General features: G+C 52.8%; 2 protein-coding genes across 11 annotated transcripts in view; one reads left to right on the top strand and one right to left on the bottom strand.

Moving 5' to 3' along the window:
- The window catches only part of Hdac5 (histone deacetylase 5), a 34940-nt gene extending 21662 nt beyond the window's left edge, over nt 1-13278 (top strand). For 7 of the 9 annotated variants that reach the window (XM_039086987.2, XM_039086988.2, XM_039086984.2 and 4 more), the window contains 24 exons: nt 1842-2101; nt 2191-2335; nt 2420-2534; nt 3126-3256; nt 3421-3567; nt 3656-3768; nt 4097-4228; nt 4411-4633; nt 6095-6306; nt 6526-6804; nt 7445-7616; nt 8317-8450; nt 8769-8889; nt 9202-9251; nt 9420-9527; nt 9961-10016; nt 10140-10227; nt 11219-11338; nt 11588-11685; nt 11847-11965; nt 12375-12508; nt 12704-12788; nt 12898-13063; nt 13152-13273. In XM_039086987.2, the coding sequence (XP_038942915.1) occupies nt 1842-2101; nt 2191-2335; nt 2420-2534; nt 3126-3256; nt 3421-3567; nt 3656-3768; nt 4097-4228; nt 4411-4633; nt 6095-6306; nt 6526-6804; nt 7445-7616; nt 8317-8450; nt 8769-8889; nt 9202-9251; nt 9420-9527; nt 9961-10016; nt 10140-10227; nt 11219-11338; nt 11588-11685; nt 11847-11965; nt 12375-12508; nt 12704-12788; nt 12898-13063; nt 13152-13191 (3248 nt within the window). In that variant the 3' untranslated portion in view covers nt 13192-13273. 9 annotated transcript variants of the gene reach the window in all.
- Nucleotides 13279-15031: 1753 nt separating this feature from the next.
- Nucleotides 15032-19268, bottom strand: G6pc3 (glucose 6 phosphatase catalytic subunit 3). 2 transcript variants are annotated; one of them, XM_039086107.2, is made up of 6 exons: nt 18815-18835; nt 16991-17097; nt 16515-16605; nt 16210-16328; nt 15859-16000; nt 15032-15657 (listed from the first exon to the last, which is right to left on the bottom strand). In XM_039086107.2, exons 3-6 carry the CDS (start codon nt 16583-16585, stop codon nt 15294-15296), a joined length of 696 nt encoding a protein of 231 aa, XP_038942035.1. In that variant the 5' UTR covers nt 16586-16605; nt 16991-17097; nt 18815-18835; the 3' UTR covers nt 15032-15293. The 2 variants fall into 2 exon arrangements, with proteins under 2 accessions (XP_038942035.1, NP_788266.2); NM_176077.3 differs by lacking the exon at nt 18815-18835 and adding an exon at nt 18879-19268 and having other exon boundaries at nt 15036-15657.
- Nucleotides 19269-21992: the final 2724 nt, after the last annotated feature.

Genomic DNA, 21992 nt, shown 5'->3' with positions numbered 1-21992 from the left:
GCTGTGTTCTCTGAGAACTCATTTAAGGGGAGGGGGCCATCTGTGTCTCTTCTTGTCCCTACCATTCCCTTCCCCTCCCACTCTCGATGTAGGGTCAGGTGTAGGGGATTGGGGTGGGAAGAACCCTGAGCACTGGCAACCATCAGGATATTAGGGTTCTGTCTTCTCACTTGGCCAGGGATGCAGTGGGCCCCTTTGCTGGGGGACCATCTTCCTATCCCTGTGTAGCTTCCCCCGGCTAGAGTTAGGGACCGTAGGATTTTCTTTGGAGAAGTGGAGAAGAAAGATGAGTTGGTACTGCCTTTCTCACTTCCCTCTTCCCAGGCAGTGGTATCCTGCTTTCCCTTCCTGTTAGCTGCGGGTGCCTTTGTGGGGTGTGGGTTGGGCTTGGGGCTCCCTCCTGGTATAGTGTTTGCCTGGTTGCCCTGGCAACTATTGGGCAGTGATGTGGAATGACATTCAGTGGCCAGAGGACAGTGCACAGAGATCAACAGGTCAAGACCCAACCTTCCCATAAGCCAGTAGGAACCTTTCCCATTCTGCGGCCCAGTGTCCATGCGGACCTCAGAACCACCCTCTACCACGTTTCTCTTTTCAGGGGTTGGAGACTGAGGTCCTTGCCACAGCTCCAGGCCTCCCTATGTCCTCCCCACCCCCCATTACTCTTCTTCCTGTCTGATTCCCTTTCCTTTCCTGTCTCCTCCTCCCACCTCCTCCCTGTACGCCCATTCTCTCCCCCTCCCCCCAGCACAGCTGCTGTTTGGCTTCCTCTATATATAGCGGCATTTTCAGGGTAATTACAATAAAACTATTGAAAGGAGATAATCCACCAGAGGAAGCGAGGCTGACTCCCAGTCCCATCTTGTTTCTGGCTTGGTGCAGCCCTGCACCCCCTTTCCCCGAACCTCCTGTTCCCATCCCGCCCCTCAGCCCCTCATGCCTGTCCCGCTCCCCCCCCCCCTTCCCAGCATGCTGGGATGAGATTGAGAGAGCCACAGAGGACAAGCTGTCAGAAGGTCCCCACAGGTCCAATCTCTGTTTCTCTCTTAGGTGGGGACAAGGCAGGGGTCAGTGAGTGAAAGTGTATTAGATTCATATCGCGATTCTCCAGTCACTTGGCTGTGTCTGGTCAAGTTACTCAAAACTCTGCCTCAATTTCCTTATCTGTGAAATGGGTAATAATAATAATAATTGACTCGAACTCGTGTGCCACTGTGCAGTTTAATGAGTGAGCCATACATATAAAATGTCTAGTGTTGGGCTGGAGAGATGGCTCAGAGGTTAAGAGAACTGACTGTTCTTCCTGAGGTCCTGAGTTCAATTCCCAGGAACCACATGGTGGCTCACAACCATCTGTAATGAGATCTGATGCCCTCTTCTGGTGTGTCTTGAAGACAGCTACAGTGTACTTACATATAATAAATAAATCTTAAAAAAAAAAATGGGGGCTGGGGATTTAGCTCAGTGGTAGAGCGCTTACCTAGGAAGCGCAAGGCCCTGGGTTCGGTCCCCAGCTCCGAAAAAAAGAACCAAAAAAAAAAAAAATGTCTAGTGTTAACTGTCAGGGACAGTATCCGGTGTTGAGTCCTGACACTCGTCAGCAACCACTCTTCACACTCTTGCATAGATATGCCAGGCTGGCCCTACCTGCAGCCCCATTGCATAGTTTCCTCAGCTTCGCCTAAAGAAAGTAGAAGGTAGAATCCATAAGTGGAGAGGCTGATGTCATTCAGGGTCCAGTTGACCTCTCTGGTAGTCTCTTGGGTCCTGGGGCGAGGCTGTCATGGCCTAGAGCAGTCTGGGGCTAGACCTGCTGACCCTTGTGTGTTTTGCGCCCACAGTGGAGGTGAAGCCGGTGCTGCCAGCAGCCATGCCCAGCTCCATGGGAGGTGGAGGTGGAGGTAGCCCCAGCCCTGTGGAGCTTCGGGGGGCTCTGGCAGGCCCCATGGACCCCGCGCTTCGGGAGCAGCAACTGCAGCAAGAGCTCCTGGTGCTCAAGCAGCAGCAGCAGCTGCAAAAGCAGCTCCTGTTTGCCGAGTTTCAGAAGCAGCACGACCACCTGACGCGGCAGCATGAAGTCCAGCTGCAGAAGCACCTCAAGGTGAGCAAAGGGGGCTCAGGACCCACACAGAGGCACAACCCTGCCTGGGCCTGGCTCACCACCGCCTCTGCCCTCCTGCACCACCGCAGCAGCAGCAGGAGATGCTGGCGGCTAAGAGGCAGCAGGAGCTGGAGCAGCAGCGGCAGCGCGAGCAGCAGCGGCAAGAGGAGCTAGAGAAACAGCGGCTGGAGCAGCAGCTGCTTATTCTACGAAACAAGGAGAAGAGCAAAGAGAGTAAGGCCAGTGGGCGGTTCCTCGACCCCACCACACCGTGGCCCCAGCTCCAGGCACCCAGCTCAGCTGTGCCCTGTCCCGTAGGTGCCATCGCCAGCACCGAGGTAAAGCTGAGGCTCCAGGAATTCCTGTTGTCCAAGTCAAAGGAGCCCACACCAGGCGGCCTCAACCATTCCCTCCCACAGCACCCCAAATGCTGGTAATGGCTCTGGGGGACAGGGGCGGACAGAAGGGTCCTGCTCAGGAGCTGCCTGGTTATAGGAACAGCTCGGGGAACCCTGCCTTGCGACCACAGTTCTGTATCTATTCTAGAAGGGGAGCTCCCCATCCCATGTCTCTTCCTCCCCTTCTCAGGGTCCATTTTTTTTCTCTCTGTAATGTATAGCCTTAGCTCCATGAGGGGTAGGGGTGAAGGTAGTTCCCTCCTTTCCGTAACTCTACTTTGCTATGCTGGCTGTGGTAGCATATATTTATAGTTATAGGACTCAGGGGATAGAGGCAGAATAGATAGGGGTTCAAGTGCTAGCCTGGGTTACATAGAAAGTCTGAGGCCAGCCTGGGCTATACGAGACCCTGTTTCAATATATATTAAACAAAATCTCCCAAGCCGGGGTTGGAGATTTAGCTCAGTGGTAGAGCGCTTGCCCTGGGTTCGGTCCCCAGCTCCGAAAAAAAGAAAAAAGAAAAAAAAATCTCCCAAGCCAAACGACTAGTTTTCAGGGGGCAGGTCAGGGGGGTAAGTGGTCAGAGGGTTGGTAGTAACCTAGATCTGCTTCCACCCCACCCCCAGGGGAGCCCATCATGCTTCTTTGGACCAGAGTTCCCCTCCCCAGAGCGGCCCTCCTGGGACGCCTCCCTCCTACAAATTGCCTTTGCTTGGGCCCTATGACAGCCGTGATGACTTTCCCCTCCGTAAAACGGGTACGTGAGTCCTGGCTCCCAGGAATGTGGCTTCTAGGGTAGAGGTGGGCATATGCAGAAGACAGTGCTGCTGCTGCTGCTGCTCAAAGCTCCCCTGGACCGGACTGGGCTGGACTTCAGGTCTCTCTGTAGATGAATCTTGAACCCAGCTACTCTCTCTCCAGCCTCGGAACCCAACTTAAAAGTACGTTCAAGGCTAAAACAGAAGGTAGCTGAGAGAAGAAGCAGTCCCCTCCTGCGTCGAAAGGATGGCACTGTTATTAGTACTTTTAAGAAGAGAGCAGTCGAGATCACAGGCACAGGGCCTGGGGGTAAGATCTCCTGTCCTGTCCTAATGGTGAAGGTCTGGGAGGAGGGGTGGCTCAAAGCAGGCCCAGGTGACAGCCACTTCTCCTGTAGTGTCGTCCGTGTGTAACAGTGCGCCTGGCTCTGGCCCCAGCTCTCCCAACAGTTCCCACAGCACCATCGCTGAGAACGGCTTTACTGGCTCAGTCCCCAACATCCCCACTGAGGTACAGAACTCACTGAGGCCCGGGGGTCGGGTAGGGGCACAGAAGTGCTTGCTTTCTTTTGTAAGGAGGAGTTTGGCTCTTTCTGGTCTAGCCAAGTGCTCAGCCAAGATGCCTCTGTGTACATTTGGAGGGTTCTTGCCTGGATGTGTTGCCTTGAAAAGAGATTTGTCCCACAGCTTCTGAAGGGCTCTGATCTCTGTCACTCCCACTTGGAGCTCAGGTCCAGGGAGTGAGAGACCAATCAGAGTCCTTGGCCTTGGTCTACGTTGCCCTTCTTGACTGACTCTCCTTTGCCCATTTTCATATTCTCTCCCAAATGCTCCTCTAGATGCTCCCCCAGCACCGGGCCCTCCCTCTGGACAGTTCCCCAAACCAGTTCAGCCTCTACACGTCTCCTTCTCTGCCTAACATCTCCCTAGGGCTGCAGGCCACTGTCACTGTTACCAACTCGCACCTCACCGTAAGTTCAGGCCATGTATCCTAGCTAGGACATTGACTTTCCCAAGGCCCTAAGGGAGCTGAGACTGTGTGACCCGATCTGGTGGGAGGGCAGAGAGCACCTGAGGGATGCTGGTCAGAGTTGGCAGCACAGGGGCAGTATCAGTCTGTGCCTTATCTGTAATCACCCTCCAACTTCACCAGGCCTCCCCGAAGCTGTCGACACAGCAGGAGGCTGAGAGGCAGGCCCTTCAGTCCCTGCGGCAGGGCAGCACACTGACCGGCAAGTTCATGAGCACATCCTCCATCCCTGGCTGCCTGCTGGGAGTGGCCCTGGAGGGCGACACGAGCCCCCATGGGCACGCTTCCCTGCTGCAGCACGTTTTGCTGCTGGAGCAGGCCCGGCAACAGAGCACGCTCATAGCGGGTGAGTAGGCGAATGGTGCGCCTGGGAAGGGGTGCTTGGCTCTCATGGGGGTCTCAAGTCAGGCCTATCTCTTAGGGAAAAGGAGCCAGGGATACTCTCCAGCCCTGCCACAACCATCAGCCATATCAGTGATTTCTTCCACATTCTGAAAGCATCAGGTACCAATGTTTGGTGTGCCAGGCAGTTGACAGAACTTGTCGCTATTACCGAGTTCATACACATCCCAGAGCAGAGCTGGCCAGAAAGAGTCGTGCAGGCCATATTTTGTTTATTTAGCTAAGGTTTTTGATTTGCTTTGTTTTGACTCATTGTGTCACTGTGTAGCCCAGGTTGGCCTCAGACTCATGTCTGTTCCCTTTCCTCAGCCTCCAGAGTGCTGGGATTACAGACACAAAATAGACCCCAGCTACAAACCATACATGTGACCTAGAACTTTCTAGTAGCCACATTTAAAATTTTTTATAGAGGGCTTAGAAGGCAGCTCACTGGGTCAAGTGATTGCCACACCAGTTGTGGGGACTTGAGTTCAGATCCCCTGTGTTCACATAAAGCCAGGCACAGCTGCACCAGTTGGTATTCCTAGGACTCCCACAGTGAGGCGGAGGCAGAGACAGGAGAATCCTTGGAAGCTCCCAGGCCCGCTGGCCTGGTACACATGACAGAAAACAGTAAGAAATGCTGGGTTAAACGAGGTAGAAAGCACGGACTGTCATCCTAGGCTGTCCTCTGACTTTCACATGCCCTGCTGCACCCACATACATGAACACATATGTACACACATAGACGTCACACACACTTTCTTTCTCTTTTTTCTTTTGAGACACAGTCTCATTATATAGCCCTGGCAGACCTCAAACTCAGCGCATAGACCAGGCTAGACTCTAACTCAGAGATCTACCTGTAGTTCGCTGGGATTAAATCTAGATGCCACCAAGCCCACAACATTTTTTTTTCTTAAAGAAATGGGTGGAATTAATCTAATAATAAATATTTAACGTCTATCTAAAATATTGTCATTTCTGTGTCTGCGCTTTGGAATTCCATGTATGCTTCATGCTGGTAGCACATGCCAATTTAAGTTGTGCTTCCAGGGCTCCACCACATACGGTCCATGTCAATGATGGTGGACAGCATGAGGCAGTCGGCCCTTAGTACCGGCTAACGTGCTAAGGACCAACGTGCTTAGGGTTTCCTTGGCCTTGAACTCCTCAGCCTGGTAGGATCTGCAAAGTCTATGGGCAGGGATATTTTGTTGCAATGGGAGAGAACTAGTCATTGTCCCCGGTGGGTGACCCAGGACCACCTGTGTCTGGTAAACCAAAGAGATAGAAAGGTGAGGCTTGCTGGTGCCAGTGGGTCTGAGCTCACTGTTAAGGTTATAAGGAGGAGAGAGAATGGGGTTCAGCCTCGGGGACAGGGCGCCCCCCAAATAGTACTTACTCCCCTTCTCTGCTTCCAAAGTGCCACTCCATGGGCAGTCCCCACTGGTGACGGGTGAACGTGTGGCCACCAGCATGAGGACAGTGGGCAAGCTCCCAAGGCACCGACCTCTGAGCCGTACTCAGTCCTCGCCCCTGCCGCAGAGTCCCCAGGCCCTGCAGCAGCTGGTTATGCAGCAGCAGCACCAGCAGTTCCTAGAGAAACAGAAGCAGCAGCAGATGCAGCTGGGCAAGGTACATCCAGAGAGGCTGCGTCCTGGCCTACCCAGGAGTGACCCAGGCTGGCAAGACACATGCGGGCGCCTGGGAAGCAGGGAGCTTCGCGGTTCCCACTTCACCTAGAATCCTGGCTGGGAGAGGGGGAGAAGGGAGTAGACCTACTTGGGCTAAAGGTTGCCACAGCCGACGCCATCCCCAGATGCCATCCCCAGACGGCCTGCTTTCTTCTCTCAGATCCTTACCAAAACTGGGGAGCTGTCAAGGCAGCCCACCACCCACCCTGAAGAGACAGAGGAGGAGCTGACGGAACAGCAGGAGGCCTTGCTGGGGGAGGGGGCCCTGACCATGCCCCGGGAAGGTTCTACAGAGAGCGAGAGCACCCAGGAAGATCTAGAAGAGGAAGAGGATGAGGAGGAGGACGAGGAGGACTGCATTCAGGTCAAGGATGAGGATGGCGAGAGTGGTCCTGATGAGGGCGCAGACTTGGAGGAGTCCAGTGCTGGTTACAAAAAGGTACCTCCCACCTACCGTCTTCCTCATTCTCTGATTTCCACTCTTGATTGTTGGTTCCCAGTGGTGTAGTTGCCAGGCCTTGAGCAGCTTTCTAAAGAAGAGGGACGGAGAGACCAGTAGGGAGAGGGAGGGGCTCCTGTGTGGTCTCTGAGCTGGGCCTGTCTGTCAGTCTCCCTTTGTGACTGCCCTGGTCTTTTAACCGAGTGACTGTGCTTGTGCGTGCCTGGGTGCACTTGGTCTGTGTGTATCTGCGTTTGTGCCTGCGTGGCTGGTTGTGCGTTGGTCTCTGCGTGCATGTGTACACACACGCCCCCACTGTTACTACAGTGTGCCTTGAGCCTAGTGCGCTCCATTCATTGCGGACACAGCCCCAAGCCCTCAGGCCTGACTCATCCCGCCCCCACCCACCCCCGCCCCTCGAAGCCTCTTACCTCAATGCTACTATTTGGGGTGACTCATCACATCCCCCATCTTCCCTGTAGGAGATAGCAAGCCTGGAGCGTCTCCTGTCCCTGGAGGGAGCAGGTGGGAGGAAGTGGTGGAAGGAGGAAACTTGGGGGCCCTCTGGAGGCTGAAAGGGCCCTGTACTCAGCCCCACTCAGACTGAGCCTTACACAGGCCTCTTCCTACTCCTTTGCAGTTGTTCGCAGATGCCCAGCAGTTACAGCCCCTCCAGGTATACCAGGCACCCCTCAGCCTGGCCACTGTGCCTCATCAGGCCCTGGGCCGCACCCAGTCCTCACCTGCTGCTCCTGGGAGCATGAAGAGCCCCACAGACCACCCCACTGTGGTGAAGCACCTCTTCACCACAGGCAAGCCTAACACTGCTCATCCAATCGTTCCCCGTGCACCTACTTGGGCTAACGGTTACCACAGCCACCCCCACGCCCAGACGGCGTGCTTTCTTCTCCCAGATCCTTACCAACACTGCACGGAGGGAAGAGGGGTCTTCATCTCTCCCTGTGTACCTCAGCTATTCATGGGAGGGAGCAGCAGCAGATTCTCTCCCAGCCGGAGGGTGGGCAGCCTGTTCCTGCTCCCTGGGGCAGCACTGCCTTCTCTGTACTCCCCACTCCCCACCTAGGACATTTGCTTTTGCACGTCTTCCCACAAGTCCTGGAGCCTTGGGTAGAATCCATTGTTTCAGTTTTTGCTCTTCCAGCCTCCTACCCGCCTTTCCCCGCATAAGGTTGACAGTAGGTTTCAGTAGAATGTGGAAGGCTTTTGCCCAAAAAGTTGCACATGCTGGGTTCTGACCGGGCAGACTTGCTAAGGATGACTTTATCTCGCCAGTAGGGAACAGTCCACGTGCCAGCATGTTGGGGAAAGAGGGAACATACCCTAGGGACGGTAGAGGGGATGCAGAGGACAGAGATTGGGACCAGTGGCAGCCAGGCTGTGTTTAAAGAGAGGAATTGAGGAGAGGAAAGAGGGTGGGTATGTAGCTAGGAGAGCCAGGGTGTGGGTTAGGGTTCAGAACAGTCCTGGCTGACACAAGCGTCTGTGGCTCAGGTGTGGTCTATGACACGTTCATGCTGAAGCATCAGTGTATGTGCGGAAACACACATGTGCACCCAGAGCACGCCGGCCGCATCCAGAGCATCTGGTCCCGGCTGCAGGAAACTGGTCTGCTCAGCAAGTGTGAGGTGAGGGACCCCCTACCTTCAGCCTTACCTCCATCTATCTGAGCAGTCCCCTCCCAGCAAAGCCCCTCCCACACCCCAGCCCTCCCATCACTTCTGAGACTTCCTCAGTTCCATCCCTTGTTTTCTGCTTCTCTTGGTCCCCAGCTAACCTGGGGAAGAGTCCTGGAGTAGGAGAAGAGGGTCTTGCCAGGGCCAGGGCATAGTTACTCCAAATCCCTTAGTTCTCCTGCAAGTTGGTTCTGTGAGCATTGGACTGTAGTTGTCAAGAGAGTTGAGCCTTGTCAACATTCTCTGGCCTCTCTTGACCTCCTCTGGCAGCGGATCCGGGGTCGTAAAGCCACACTGGATGAAATCCAGACCGTGCACTCTGAGTACCACACCCTGCTCTATGGGACCAGTCCCCTTAACCGGCAGAAGCTGGACAGTAAGAAGCTGCTTGGTAAGCTACAGGACATGGTCCCACATGTGCCCTCAGTCCCAGCGTGATAGCGCTGTCCTGAAGACCACCAAGCCAGAGTAGGCAGTGGTCCTACTGGGTGCCGTTAGCATAGATACTGATTGACCACCATGCGGTAGGGCATCAGGCATAAGGGTGGACCTGACGGTGGTAGCTGGTTTGTAATTTGCTTCTAGAGGTAGGTCATCTCCCCAGAACAGGAGCTAGAGGCTCTAAGCTGGCATAGACCGTGCAGTCCATGCCAACTGGCAAGTGGGATACCTTTCAGAGCATTTCTTTCTCTCTTCCTCGCAGGCCCCATCAGCCAGAAGATGTACGCCATGCTGCCTTGTGGGGGCATTGGGGTGAGTTGGATATGTGGGAATGGGAGTGGGCAAGTGGCTTTCCCGGCTTGGCCCCTTCCTCCCCCATCCCCGTGGCTGCTGGCTTGCTCTCTGGTGCCCACTCCCATTCCTCCCCTCCCCCCCCCCCCCGCAGAGGGCACACTGAAGCCCGATCTCCTGCCCCTGCAGGTGGACAGTGACACTGTGTGGAATGAGATGCACTCCTCTAGTGCCGTGCGAATGGCAGTGGGCTGCCTGGTGGAGCTGGCCTTCAAGGTGGCTGCAGGAGAGCTCAAGGTAAGGATACACCACGGCCTCCAGACTCCTTGGCTGGGTCCGGATGTTTTCAGGAGCAGATGTTTGGGGGCAGCATTGACTTCCTTTCAGCGAGACACTGTCCCTTGCAACTTTTATGTCTTGAGTGCTAAGATGGGGAGAAACTGCAGGGTCAGCCATGGTTGTGAGGGTCACGGGAGACCAAGTAGGCACTAATGCCAGAGACTCCTGTGTTTATCTGCAGGAAGAGACAGCTGTTTACCGGGTGTGTGTGTGTGTGTGTGTGTGTGTGTGTGTGTGTGTGTGTGTGTGTGTGTACGTGTGTGTACGCAGCTGGTGTTCATAGAAGTGTATTTCTTTTCCCATCACTGGCTTGTGCTTCTCCCCTGAGTCTGTCTATCCTGTCCCTGGCCACATGGCTTTCCTGACTGTTGTCCTTCCGCTTGTACTTCAGAATGGATTTGCCATCATCCGACCCCCAGGACATCATGCTGAGGAGTCCACAGCCATGTGAGTACCACTCTGCCCTGACCCTGGCCCTCTGCCATCGGCCCTTCCCGACTATTACTTGAAGCAAACCTCACATCACTCAAGTTGAACTCCCTGCTCTCTTTTCCTCCCCACACCCCTCAGGGGATTCTGCTTCTTCAACTCCGTAGCCATCACAGCTAAACTCCTGCAGCAGAAGCTGAGCGTGGGCAAGGTCCTCATCGTGGACTGGGTAGGAAAGTGGGCTGGGATGCCTGGGCAGGGAAGGGCAGAGCTGTGGCAGTGATGGCCTTCAGAAGTGCCTTGCCTCCGGGCAGCCCACTGCACTTCTGGGTGGCACTAGGACCTAGTCCTTGGCCTCATAGATTGATAACCTTATATCCTTCCTGCTTTATCATCAGGAGGGTCCTTTATTTCAGTAGGGTGGCTCCTCTCTGTGAGACCCCAGTTTCTAGCCTTATTTACCCTGTATTCCCACTAGCAGCCTCCAACAGCCAGGCGATTTCTTACCATGAGCTGTGGGGACGGAGATGCTGCCAGTATTACCAGAATCCATTTTCCTCCCTGCCCTTCCCGTAGGGGTCACTGTATGCCAGGAACCTGACACTGAGCTGCTTCTAGCCACCTCTAGTACTGCAAAGTAGTCATCCATTTCTCTTAGTGAAGACACTGGGTTACTTGACTGGGATATCACACTTCCTCCACCCTGAGGCTGTGGGTGCTCCCCCACCTTCTGCCATCATGGTGGGGAAAGTGCACACACCGGTTAGTGGGCTCCAAGGATCACTACGCAGTTGATCGGCGAGGGTAGAAGTTTTGAGACTCAATTTTTGGATTAGAAACCGATGTATTCGGATGTGACGCACCATTATAACCGAGTCACTCAGGAGTCCAAGGCTAGCCTGCACTGTCTAGTGAGAGCCTGTCTCCAGAATAAAGCAAATTCATGTCAATGTTGGATCCTGCTTTAGAATTTATTTGCCTGTGTTAAATTTCTTACCAGCCTGAGTTTCCCTTGCACTTCAGTGGAATGGGTTCTCCAGGGAGATAAACCATATCCATCCCATGGCTGTAGGGCCTGGACTCAGTGTCACAGCCCCGGAGCCACTGGTGGGCTCGTCTTCAGACCTAATGGTAGGGTGGGTGGGGAACAGCTGGCATGCTAAGCTTTGGATTCGAGCTTAGACTGTTGCCCAAAGCACCGTCCTCTTTCCCCTCAACAGGACATTCACCACGGCAATGGCACCCAGCAAGCATTTTACGATGACCCCTCCGTGCTCTACATCTCTTTGCATCGCTACGACAATGGGAACTTCTTTCCAGGCTCCGGGGCTCCTGAAGAGGTACGGTTCCTAGGCCTCCTTTCGAGTCCTTCTGGGACATAACAGGCTAGGACCTGGCAAGAAACCACAGAAATCTGTTCGTGGTGCTGGTCCCCGTGGCCTCGGAGGGCTCCCAGTGGGAGGGCCACACAGGTTTGACTGCCAACTGGGCAAAGCAGAGGTCAAGGGAGTGAAACCTTGGAGGCAAGGGTGGGGGCAGTGTTTGGGGTCGCCAGGCAGTGATAGCAACCTCTCCTACCTTATCGCCAGGTTGGTGGAGGGCCAGGTGTGGGGTACAACGTAAATGTGGCGTGGACAGGAGGTGTGGATCCCCCCATTGGAGATGTGGAATACCTGACAGCCTTCAGGTGGGGACTGAGAAGGGCCAAAGGACGGGTGGGGCCCTGAGCTGGCAGGGGCAGCAGACACTCAGTTGGGGTGGTGGAGGGGTATGGCCTCCATGGAGAACAGAGCGTGGCGAGGCTCAGCCTAGCCTCTGCTGGCATCAGCTTGGGCCATCCTTTTACAGGACAGTAGTGATGCCCATTGCCCACGAGTTCTCACCCGACGTCGTTCTAGTCTCCGCTGGGTTTGATGCTGTTGAAGGACATCTGTCTCCACTGGGTGGCTATTCTGTCACCGCCAGATGTGAGCCTACTGGGGATCTGGGAGGGTGTGGAACACTGAGGTACACAGGACAGGGAAAAAGTTGGCACTACTGGGAGCAAGACTTGGAGCCATCTTGCAAGGTCTGCCCACCCCTCTGCCAGCCCTGCGTGTGGGCCCCAGGCAGAAGTGGAGCAGCAACAAAGTGTCTTCCACTGGAGCTCTCTGGCCTTGACCTTCCTGAGACACTCTTAAAGGATCCAGACACATTCCACATTAGCCTGTTCTCCATTAAGCTCACTGACATATCACCTCCATTGTAGGCGTGTTGCTCAACAATACTGTCAGCTTTTGTGCTGTTTGTCTCATTTCTTGATGTTTGCTTGTTTCGTCTTTCTTTCTCTTTGATACAATTTACTATTCATCCTTCTTTCTTTACTCCTGTGCAAAGGTTTTGGCCACTTGACCAGGCAGCTCATGACACTGGCAGGGGGCCGGGTGGTGCTGGCCCTGGAGGGAGGTCATGACTTGACCGCCATCTGTGATGCTTCTGAGGCCTGTGTCTCGGCTCTGCTCAGCGTGGAGGTGAGTGGGAGACAGAGAGGTGGGACAACGGGTGGAGACTGATGGGTCAGCAGGGACATCCACTTCCCTGGATCAAGGGTTTGCGTAGGTCTGAGAGTAGTTGGCCAACACAGGAATGTTGGGCTGAGTGGGGCTGGTCGGAGAGCTAAGCATCGCTCCTCATCCACTCTAAGCCTGCTCTTCTTTCTCTGCCAGCTGCAGCCCTTGGATGAAGCAGTCTTGCAGCAAAAGCCCAGCATCAATGCAGTTGCCACACTAGAGAAAGTCATCGAGATCCAGAGTGCGTGGGGAGGGGCAGAGGGGCTCATACCTCAACCTGCCCAGGGGGCAGAGCTTATGGGAGCAGGCTATGTCTGCTCTCCCTGAACCCGCCTGTCCCTCTTGCGTAGGCAAACACTGGAGCTGTGTACAGAGGTTTGCCACTGGTCTGGGCTGCTCGCTGCGGGAGGCTCAGACGGGTGAGAAAGAGGAGGCCGAGACTGTGAGCGCCATGGCCCTGCTTTCCATGGGGGCTGAGCAGGCCCAGGCTGCTGCCACTCAAGAGCACAGCCCCCGGTAAGCATCTCCCCTCCCACCCCTCTCCCCTGGCTGAAGGGAATGCTCTCTACTCAGTGCTCTCCCTGTGCTCTCCCTGTCCCCACAGGCCAGCCGAGGAGCCCATGGAGCAGGAGCCTGCCCTGTGACACCCAGGCCCCCCTCCCTCTGGGCTTCATCATTGTGATTTTGTTTATTTTTTCTATTAAAAACGAAAAGTCACACATTCAACAGCGTGTGCTGCGTGGGTCTCTCAGCCTTGCCGTCTCCAAACTGCTTCAGCCTCCTCCCACTCCGTGGGCTGAGGGTCAGCTTTGGAAATCCAGTTCTACGGGGCGTTGGGTGCAGCTCCCACTTTGCCCACGTCGTATCCCATACCCAGTTCCCCGTACTCTTTTTTTTTTTTCTTTTTTTCGGAGCTGGGGACCGAACCCAGGGCCTTGCACTTGCTAGGCAAGCGCTCTACCACTGAGCTAAATCCCCAACCCTCCCTTACTCTTTACTTCCTGCTGTGGACAGCGCTCCAGGTAGAGCTTCCAACTCTGGAGCTGCCTGAGATGGGAACAGTAAGTTGGTGCCTGGGCTTCGGCTGGCTTTTGGGGGAATGCCTTAATTTGAACTCTGCCCCTCTCCGCCCTCAGGATGATCTGCTACTATTTAAGATGCAGAGTAGAGGGAAGGTAGGTGTCCACCCCATACTTCCCCTTCCTCTCTGTCCCCCTTGCCATCCTGCAGGCCCCTCTCCTCTCTGGCCTAAGCACTAAAGACTTGTGCCCAGGATGTGGGTCTTAGACCTGTGGCCTGGTTTCTTGTCTCTTACTCCTGGGTACCCAGGAGCTCAGAGGGTACAGAGTGGTATACAGCTGGGTGAGGAGGGGCCAAGAGGACCTGCATATGCAGGCAGGTTCTCCATTTTATTGTGTTAAACTCCCCGCCTTGTGCTGGACCAGCATAAGGAGGGGAGAATGTGGACCCTGCGTAGGGGCTTCAGGTTCCTGTAAGCTCCTTTGATGTTCTGGACCAGATTTTCTCCGTTCATCAGCCTGCTGCAAACAGAAGGATCAAGATTCAGTTCCCTTCTGGAGCCTTTTTGCTTTGAAACCTGGTGATCATGAAAGAGAATGGACAGGGTAGACATAGTTCTAGAGTGGGCAGGGCCAGAACCCTGTCTAAAAGCCACCCTTGTCCCTGTCCCCCAGAGGTGGAGGTTGTCAGCTCTCAGCAGGAGGTCGTTAGGAGCTGTCCACCTTTTCCAGAAGCCTTGTGTCCAGAGGCTGGAGCACACAGACTTCCAGTGAATGTGGTCTAGCCTGTAGGAAACCAAAGATGGGAGATGGCTCCTAGGGGGCCAATTCTTCCTCCCCTGTACCACATCCCCTGGGCTCAGCTATCTGTTTACAAACTGTCCGGATGGAGGCCTGAGCAGGGTTGAGGGAGCTGGGGATTCCCATCACTATTAGTTTGCTCTGTGTTTGTGTGCTGTCTAGATCCTTGCATTGAGCCAGCCGCTGCAGGCCTCCTACTCTCCCTGTGGGCTGGTCTTATCGTATGTAAACCCACTCCTGCTTTGTCTCCTTGGACCTGGATTTCAGTTAAGTATTTTGTATCCCAATACACTGTTTTGTCCTTGTGTAAATAAACTTGTTTGTGGCAGTGCCTTCTGGGAATAGTGTCTGTTCTGTGGGGTTCCAAATGGGAGGAAAAGTTCTCCTTTCCTAGTCAAAATGCTGCCTTTTCTTCAGCCTTGGACTAGAGAAGCTGGAGGCCAGGGCAGATCTCTATCCTACTGGGGAAGTTGGGTTCTACTGAACTGTCACTACCATATCTCAAGAGATGTCTGCTATGGCCTTGGCAGGGAGTGGGGAGGTCCCAGCTGAGTTTCCAGCCCCCTTTTATTTTTGTCTTTGTGGAGACAGGAATGGGGTGGAGGCTCCATTGGTACTTATGAGAACAAGGTCAGTGGAGATGTGAGCACAGGCAAGACAGGAATTCAGAGGTTTCAAGGGCTTTATTGGGGCCTTCCTGAGCAGCTTGTCAGTGTCAGGAACCCAGCTCCCCATCCCACCAGGCCTCCCGTTGTTCTTGCTTTGTGGGGACCTGGGGAAAGGCTTAGCCTCCTGGAAACAGAGGTCCTTTTTTAAAAGGGGGGTAAGACTGCAAAGCATGAGGCAGAAATGGAGTTCAAGGTGAGCGGGCCTGCTCCTGTGGTGGTCAAGGAGTGTTGTCTTTGGGGAGAGGGAGGCAAAACTCATCAAGAAGAGCGAATGGGTGGGGCTTCCTGGGCACTCAATGTATGCACCATCCAGGGCACGAGGGCCACGACCAGGCATGGCCAGAGTGTAAATTTGAGGAAGTTGAAGATGTAGAAGAGGCTTATCTGAGGTGGATGGCCCAGCCATTCCAGGAAGACCAGCAGCCCCATGGCTAGCACAAAGCAAGCTATTTTCTGGCCATTTCCTAGGTGTACTCGCCGAATCTGGGCATAACAGGGAGTGTGGAGGGCGATGCCCAGACCTAGGGCAGATCCTGAGTCACGGCTCAGTGAGGCAAAGGGCCGACTGTCAACGAGCACCCACTCGGGCCGATCACACCACTTGGAAGCCAGGTTGATGGACCTGTGGGGAAGAAAAGTCTGTGCCAGGAGAGGCCCTGGCTCGTCGCCATCTCACAAGGAGGCCTGCTCCTATGCACCACGACCCCGAATCTCTGTCTAGAAACAGTTAATGTGTCCTTTTATAGTCAAACAGAGATCCACCATCTAGATACAGGTGACACAGGACAGGGCCTGGCTGCCCAGATTCCAAAGCAGGACTTACCAGGAAAGATCTAGGCCCAGTGTAAAGAGCGTCCAATACATGAGGCTGGCACCCAGCATGAGGGTCAGAGCAGTCAACCCATAAAAGCTAAGTTCCCGCTCCATGGGCACCCGGGGACTCAACAGCCAGCCAAGGATAACACCTGAGGGAACAGGGCAAAAACAATTTCAAGATGTTTGGGGAAATGACCCCCCCCTCAGCTGCAATTCATCTCATGGGGGAACATACTAAGACAGAGGTGGGGACCTGGGGTTGGCTCTACAGGAACTTGGAATGCTGGGAGGTTCCTAGACTGATCCTCCCATTGCCAAAGACACCCTCTTGGGTCACCCTTTTGCCCCAGTTGCTCACCAGCTAGAAGGCCAGCCAACACTTGGTGAGGGAAATGTGCTAAGAGGAAGACCCGAGACAGGCCGACTGCCAATAGGAAGGTGCAGTAGGCCAGGCCAGGAATCACCCTCACCCAGGGGCTAGAAAGAAGAGAGACAAACAGCTCAAGGGATGTCCAACACGCCTTCGCTTTCTTCAGCATCCACACAAACGCTTAAGAGTCTGAGCCAACACCCCCGGGTCACAACTCCAGTTCCCAAATTAACATGCTGTGGAGACCTTGGAATCCAGAATGCTCCTACAAGTGGGCAATATTCGGGTCCTACCTGCGGGTCTGAGAGGCCACCTGAGATGAAATGGCTATCATTACGGGCCACAAAGCTGCGCCTGTGATCATGCAGTGACCAGAGGGGCTGCCTGCCGGGAGATCCAGAAGTTCATGGTGAGAAAAAAAAAAAGAGAGAGAGAGCGAGCGGAAAGCCAGGAGCCCGTGGTGATCCCCTCAAGACATCTGAGATGTAAAGGCAGCTTTCCTCAGTGCTAGCTGATCACTCATTCCCTCTTGCCCGACACCTTTCTCTAAAGGCCACAGCTCTGGAGCTTCTGCCTTGTCATGTCTCTGGCTTTATGAGATGGACAGCTGGCAAGAGGCATGTCACTCAACCCGACCTCCCCAGAGTCTGTTCGTGGACCAGTCACTGAGAGGCTGGGCCCGTCTGGACCACCCTAGGGGGAGTATATGGAAATGTTTACCTGGACCTTAACCACACCAGGGATGGGAGGAAGTTGGAACTTTTCCCACCTGGACCAGTCTCACAAGAAGAAGGGAACTGGTGAATCTGGACTGGAGTCTGGGCGGAGTACCCGGATTCATGCACCCACCAGAAGGGCCTGTCTCCAAACAGAAACCTGGAAGAGACAAGATACAAGACCATATAACATTTAGGGATTTAGCTCAGTGGTAGAGCGCTTGCCTAGCAAGCACAAGGCCCTGGGTTTGGTTCCCAGCTCTGAAAAAGAAGAAAAAAAAAAAAAGAAAAGAAAAGAAAAAAAAAACATATGGGGATATAGAGGGGATGGACCGAGTCTGGGGGGTCTGCTTGGTGCCCTCAGAAGGGCACTCTGATTCTAGCTATTACTTTACTGTGATTTTTTTTTAAAACTTTGGAATGCAAAGAAGCACATGTTTTTCCTTTTAAAGTGATGTGGAGGCCAAAGATTGGAGAGGGAGACCTAGACAGACAGACAGTCACCGACACTGACTGGGTAGAGGTATACAAGTGCTTTGAGACATGGGTCCCACTCTTATCCCTCCCATTACCCAGCTGGCTGTTTTCAGGCCCCGGTTCCCTGACTTCTCTACCTATCCCTGTCCCAGTTCTGTTTCCCGGTCCCAGCCTGAATTAGCCACTCCTGAATTCTACAGGGTGAGTTTCGAGTGTGAAACTGAGAGGAGGGCATGCACAGAGGAGCCTGAGAAAGAATAAGGGGGGGAAAAATCCAACTCCCCTGGCCTAGCAGGTGCTTGTCTAGCCTCTGGAAAAACTCCACAAAGAGGCTGCTGTGACCAGAAAGAGTCAAGATGGGAGAGCAGGAAGCAAAGTGCTGACCACAAAGCTATAAAGTGAATACGGGCTCAGGCATGCTAGTGTACACCTGTCATCCCAGCGCTGGGAAGACAGGCAGGAGGACCACCATTCTGGGTTGGAGTGTGAGACTTTCTCTTAGTGAAGGAGGAAGAGAACAATTTGAGGCTTTGTTACTTGGATATTAAGCACGGGCTTATCCAGACTCCGAGGGAGGAGACAGCACATAGGATAGGGGCCGTTAGGCCTGGAGGAAATGATTAGACAACTGCCTTTAGGTTTACAAGCCCTTGAGAAGGGCGGGAGGGAGAGGGACTTCTAGCCTACTCTGTGTCACTTTATGAACCTTGCTTCCTACTTCAAGGCTGGGGTCTGGGCAACGGCAATGTGGAGTAACTCCCCTCCATACAGAAAAACAAACAAACACTGTGACACAGATAAACACCAAGGGCTGCAGGAGGCCCAGTAATGTGGGATCCCTGGCTTCTTAGAATGAGAAAGCTATACTAACTACTGGGAAGAGAAGGGAAATGTTCCTTGCAGGGAGGGCAAGGATTCCCTTTAGTGTCTTTTAGACTTCACTAGGCACATTGTAACCAGGGGGCTTTGCTCAAAGGCATATCCGATCTGGAGCCTGAGATTCTGTATTCTAGTAAGTCTTCAAGCATTGCCTAGGCTTCTGAGTCCAAACCAGGGACCACATCTTAATTAAACTGGTGCCTAGCTTAATGTCAAACAAATGGATGGATGGATGGGTGGATGGATGAAATGTTCAGCTAAGAAAGATTTTTGGCTATCTAAATTTCTCAATAATTGCTTAAATACAGATTTCCAACTACAACTAAATTTGGAGTTATGAAATAAGTAGGTCTGAGGAAATAAGTAGGAAACTGTATTTGCAGTTGAACACGCCCCTTAAGTCATTTCTCTGATTGGGACAGTTGAAGTGTGAGGTCTGTGGCCAAGATACAAAGAAACTCAAGGTGAAGATTCAGGCCTAAAGGTTTAAGAGTAGGTAGCATTGCCTTTGAGGTACCTACTTGAGGGAGATTAGGGCCCCAAAGGGATAGGGGACCAGGATGCCCGAAGGGTTCTCTGTCTCACCACTTGAAGACGAGGTTGAGCCACTCAGTAATGAAGGCGATCCAGAACAGGGAGATGCCCAGGCGGCGGGAGGCGTAGTAGACCGCGGGGAAGTAGAACTGAAAGAGGTTCTTGGGATCGGCCAGAAAGGTGACCCAGAGCCACATATTCTCTAGCCCGGGAAGCTGGTTTTGTAGTGCTTCAGCCATCATGATGCCGGCGCTCAGAGTGGACTCCATGGCGAGTCAGGAATCCTCCAGGCTGGAGCTGGTTATAGGGAGCAAGTCGAGGAACCTTAGGAGAAATGAAGCGGCTACCTGCTAGTCTTCTAAAGCCCACCCTTTCTAATCCCCAGCCCTGCCCTCCCCGCCAAGGGTCTAAGCCAAGTCCCACCCCCGCCCTGCCCCGCCCCACCCCGCCCCCGCAGTCCTTGACACGCGCGAGCTGGGACCGTAGCTTTTACTGTTTCCTCCGGCTTTCTTGGCCTTCCTCTCTACTGGACAGCGGAGGGGACAAACCTTTGCGAAGGCGTTTCCTCAGGGCCCCCACGTGGCCGCTGTTGCTAGCACGTGGGCTGCCGGCGTAGTGCAGAAACCTGCTGCTGTTCCGGGTCAGGGAACCGATGAATCTAGGAACTGTGTGGCCCGGTTCCTTGTTCTGCTGCTGCGAAGACATATCTAATTTCCAGGGCCAGGGTATTTTCTGGATCTGATCGCTGTTTTCTAACATCACTACCTAATTTCTCTCAAATCTAGACCATTTGGAGAGAAGGGAGTCAAAGCCAGCCTCGAGTTGCACACACTCTTAGTCGACATCTACCTATGTTTTGTTCAGGATTCTCCCATCCTACTTCATCTACCTCTTCCTTCAAGAATCCAATGGTTAACATGTGTGTGTTATGTGCGAGAAACTTGCCCTGCTCTCACCCCTGCCAACCTCCTGCCATTCAAAACCATTGCTGGGCAGATAAATCAAGAGACAGTGTTTCCATGAAGAGGAATGACACACCACACCTACAGTTTTCAAAATAATTCAGAGGGACACAGTCCTAGGGGAGATCTGCTTAGAGTAAAGGAAGGAGCTTGTTGATACAGCACTTTGATATTTATTTATTTATTTATTATTTATTTATTTATTTATTTATTTATTTATTTATTTAGCGTGCGCGTTGCTGGGTCGGAGTGGGGAGGAGTGTTCCAGACAGGATTTGCTCTCAAACTCAAGAGAGCCTTTGCCTCCTGAATTTAAGGCTAAAAAAGCATGTACTACCATGTCCCGACTTTTTGTTTGTTTGTTTGGTTGGTTGGTTGGTTGGTTTTGTTTTTCAAGACAGGGTTTCTATGTGTGGCTCTGGTGGTCTTGGAACTCGCTTTTTTTTTTTTTTTTTTTTTTTTGGTTCTTTTTTTTCCGGAGCTGGGGACCGAACCCAGGGCCTTGTGCTTCCTAGGTAAGCGCTCTACCACTGAGCTAAATCCCCAGCCCCGGAACTCGCTTTATAGACCAGGCTGAACGACAACTCTCATATCCAGAGATCAGCCTGCCTCTGTCTCCCACGGGCTGAGACTAAGGGCATGAGACCACACCCTTGGATTTCTTAGCACCTCAAGTAACTTTGTTCTTGAAATCTGAAGAGCGGATGAAAATGAAGATATAAAATTAAGAAAGTGTTTTTCAATTGAAATTTTATACGAATATTTTTTGTTTGTTTTTTTGAGACATATCCCTGGCTGTCCTGTAACTCACTGTGTATGTAGACCAGGCTGACCTTAAGTTCACAGAGATCCACCTGCCCTGCTCTCTCTGCTGGGATTAAGCTTGAGTTTATTTTTGAAGTAGATCTGGCCCAGGCTAGCCTTGAACTCCCAATTCCTTAGGAGTGCAGAGAAGTATGGGCAACCACTACCCACTTATATGTCATTGTTGTTTAGTTTTACTTGTTTGTTTTTTTTGTGGTTTTTTTTTTTTGTTTTTTTTTTGTTCTTTTTTTCCGGAGCTGGGGACCGAACCCAGGGCCTTGCGCTTCCTAGGCAAGCGCTCTACCACTGAGCTAAATCCCCAACCCCTTTACTTGTTTTTTGAGACAGGGTTTTTCTGTAAGACAGAGCTCTGGCTGTCTTGGACTTAACTTCGTAGATCAGGCTGGCCTGGAGCTCAAAAGATCTGCCAGCCTCTCCCTCCTCCATGCTGGAATTAAAGGTATGTAACACCACACCCTGCCACAATGCCTACTTCTTTTTTTTTATTTTTTTATTTTTATTTTATTAACTTGAGTATTTCTTATTTACATTTCGAATGTTATTCCCTTTCCCGGTTTCCGGGCAAACATCCCCCAATCCCTCCCCCTCCCCTTCTTCATGGGTGTTCCTCTCCCAACCCTCCCCCCATTGCCGCCCTCCCCCCAACAATCACGTTCACTGGGGGTTCAGTCTTAGCAGGACCAAGGGCTTCCCTTTCCACTGGTGATCTTACTAGGATATTCATTGCTACCTATGAGGTCAGAGTCCAGGGTCAGTCCATGTATAGTCTTTAGGTAGTGGCTTAGTCCCTGGAAGCTCTAGTTGCTTGGCATTGTTGTTCATAAGGGGTCTCGAGCCCCTTCAAGCTCTTCCAGTCCTTTCTCTGATTCCTTCAACGGGGGTCCTATTCTCAGTTCAGTGGTTTGCTGCTGGCATTCGCCTCTGTGTTTGCTGTATTCTGGCTGTGTCTCTCAGGAGAGATCTACATCCGGCTCCTGTCCGCCTGCACTTCTTTGCTTCATCCATCTTGTCTAATTGGGTGGCTGTATATGTATGGGCCACATGTGGGGCAGGCTCTGAATGGGTGTTCCTTCTGTCTCTGTTTTAATCTTTGCCTCTCTATTCCCTGCCAAGGGTATTCTTGTTCCCCCTTTTAAAGAAGGAGTGAAGCATTCACATTTTGATCATCCGTCTTGAGTTTCATGTGTTCTAGGCATCTAGGGTAATTCAAGCATTTGGGCTAATAGCCACTTATCAATGAGTGCATACCATGTGTGTTTTTCTGTGATTGGGTTACCTCACTCAGGATGATATTTTCCAGTTCCAACCATTTGTCTATGAATTTCATAAAGGCATTGTTTTTGATAGCTGAGTAATATTCCATTGTGTAGATGTACCA

Source organism: Rattus norvegicus, chromosome 10, assembly GCF_036323735.1.
Source record: "Rattus norvegicus strain BN/NHsdMcwi chromosome 10, GRCr8, whole genome shotgun sequence".
Lineage (NCBI taxonomy): Eukaryota > Metazoa > Chordata > Mammalia > Rodentia > Muridae > Rattus > Rattus norvegicus.
The sequence above is the reverse complement of the archived record's forward strand: the minus strand, read 5'-3'. Positions and strand labels throughout refer to the sequence as shown.